The sequence below is a fragment of the Parasteatoda tepidariorum genome, chromosome 11 (genome assembly GCF_982258835.1).
Source record: "Parasteatoda tepidariorum strain Cologne lab strain chromosome 11, Ptep-v5.0, whole genome shotgun sequence".
NCBI lineage: Eukaryota > Metazoa > Arthropoda > Arachnida > Araneae > Theridiidae > Parasteatoda > Parasteatoda tepidariorum.
Genome location: NC_141765.1, coordinates 90640743 through 90642789, shown reverse-complemented (window position 1 = coordinate 90642789; position 2047 = coordinate 90640743). Strand labels below are relative to the sequence as shown.

General features: G+C 33.2%; 1 protein-coding gene across 1 annotated transcript; it reads left to right on the top strand.

The window, feature by feature from the left end:
• The first annotated feature begins 370 nt into the window (after positions 1-370).
• Positions 371-1675, top strand: LOC147801880 (zinc finger MYM-type protein 1-like). Its single transcript, XM_087154526.1, has one exon. It carries the CDS (start codon positions 371-373, stop codon positions 1673-1675), a length of 1305 nt encoding a protein of 434 aa, XP_087010652.1.
• The last annotated feature ends 372 nt before the right edge of the window (positions 1676-2047 follow it).

Genomic DNA, 2047 nt, shown 5'->3' with positions numbered 1-2047 from the left:
GATAAATAGTGATTTCGAAACACCTATTAAAAGCCTTTTTTCTTTAATATTTACAAAAATTTGACCACTTGAAAGTTGACAAACTGAAAAAATGGGTAGACTCGCCCCGGTTTACGGTATCTCTTATTTGTCGCCGAAGATCCAGAACGAATTCATAGAGCTATTGGGAGGCGTAGTCAGAAAAACAATTATGGATCAAATAAAGCAGGCTAAATACTTTTGTATTATATTTGACCTGACATTTCACACAAAGATCAAACCAGTCAAATTATTAGATATGTAGTTATTGATGGTAGCGAAGTTAAAGTTGTAGAATCGTTTATTGACTTCGTAGAAACTAAAGGAAAAACTGCTGGTGAAATACACAGATATGATTTTAACGAAATTAGAAAATGACGGTTTAGATATAAAAAATTGCAGAGGACAGGCTTACGATAATGCTGCCGTCATGGCAGGAAAGCACAGCAGTGTTCAAACTCGTATTAAAGAAATAAATCCAAATGCAGAATTTGTAGCATGTACAAATCATTCTTTAAACCTGGCATGTTTACACGCAGCTTCTACAGCTATCAATTCCATCACATTTTTTGGAACTATCGAACAGTTGTTTTCGTTGTTTTCTTCTTCCACTCATAGATGGAATGTTTTACTTTCTGTCACTGGTCAAGGTGTTAAACGCAGTGTAGAAACTCGCTGGAGCGCTAGAGCTGCCGCGGTAACTATAGTAAAAAAATATTTTTTTTACATTTTAAGCGCTTTGGAAAAATTGACATCTGAAGAAGAAAATAGTAAAACGAGATCAGATGCTGGAGTATTACTCAATTCTATGCAATCTTTTTCTTTTCTATGTTACCTTCATTTATGGGAACCCGTCCTTTTGGAAATTAATGACGCTCAAAAATACCTGCAAATAAAAGGGTTAAATGTCCACCAATGCCATATAAAACTAAATTCTTTGCAAACAGATTTCATGGAACAAAGAGATACGCTCGTACAAAACGCTGTTATAGCAGCCAAAATAATTTGTGAAGAGTTGGAGATATCGACTGAGCGTCGAGTTAGAAGGAGAAAAAATATGAGTGGGGAAAATTCGCGAGACGTGGGGCTATCCTTAGAAGAAGAAGTACGAAGAGAAATGTTTTCATCTATGGACAGAATTATAAAGGAAATAAAAGAACGCTTCGATCAGTTGCATGGCCTTGTAAGAAAATATTCGTGTATAATACCGTGTAACCTACTAAATGAAGAATTTGAATGTCAAATAAATGACTTGATTGACATTGATAAAGAACAGTTCCATATTGAAAGAAAAAGGATCCAGGTTTTTATGGCTGTACCTACACTAAAAGAAGAGACAAAACATTGGAGAAACGGGGAGAAGGGCCCTCTTGATCTGCTAAAATTTATTCAGCAGTATAGGTTGGAAAATTCTGTTCCCAACATTGCAATTTTGTTAAGAATTTTTTTAACAATTTCAATCAGTGTCGCTAGTTGCGAAAGAAGCTTCTCAAAATTGAAGTTGATAAAAAATTATCTTCGTTCTACAATGAGTCAATTAAGACTACAAAATCTTGCAATATTGTCAATAGAACAAGAAATTACAAATAATATAAATTTTGAGAGCATTATACACGATTTTTCTAGTATGAAAGCTAGAAGAGTAGATATTATATAAATATGTTTACGAGTGCATACAAATATGTCTAAAAAAATTTACTCTGTGTATTAATTAATATTGATTAAATAACTTAATAATTTATTTATGTGTATTAATTTATAAAAACCACTATTTGATTGACTTATAATAGAAAGGGCGGCAAACTGGAGATCGCCCCGGGCGGCAAAAGTTCTAGGTACGCCACTGACATGGCGTCATGAATACATAGACCAAATATTCAAGAACGAATTCTTTTCAAAATGTAGCTATATTTTCTAAGGACCTGTCCATATTGGAGTAAAGCAACTTTGTTTTTTGTTAATCGATGTATATAATAGAGAAAGAATTTCTGTATATTTTTTCAATTAGGACTTTTTAAAATCTGGACAT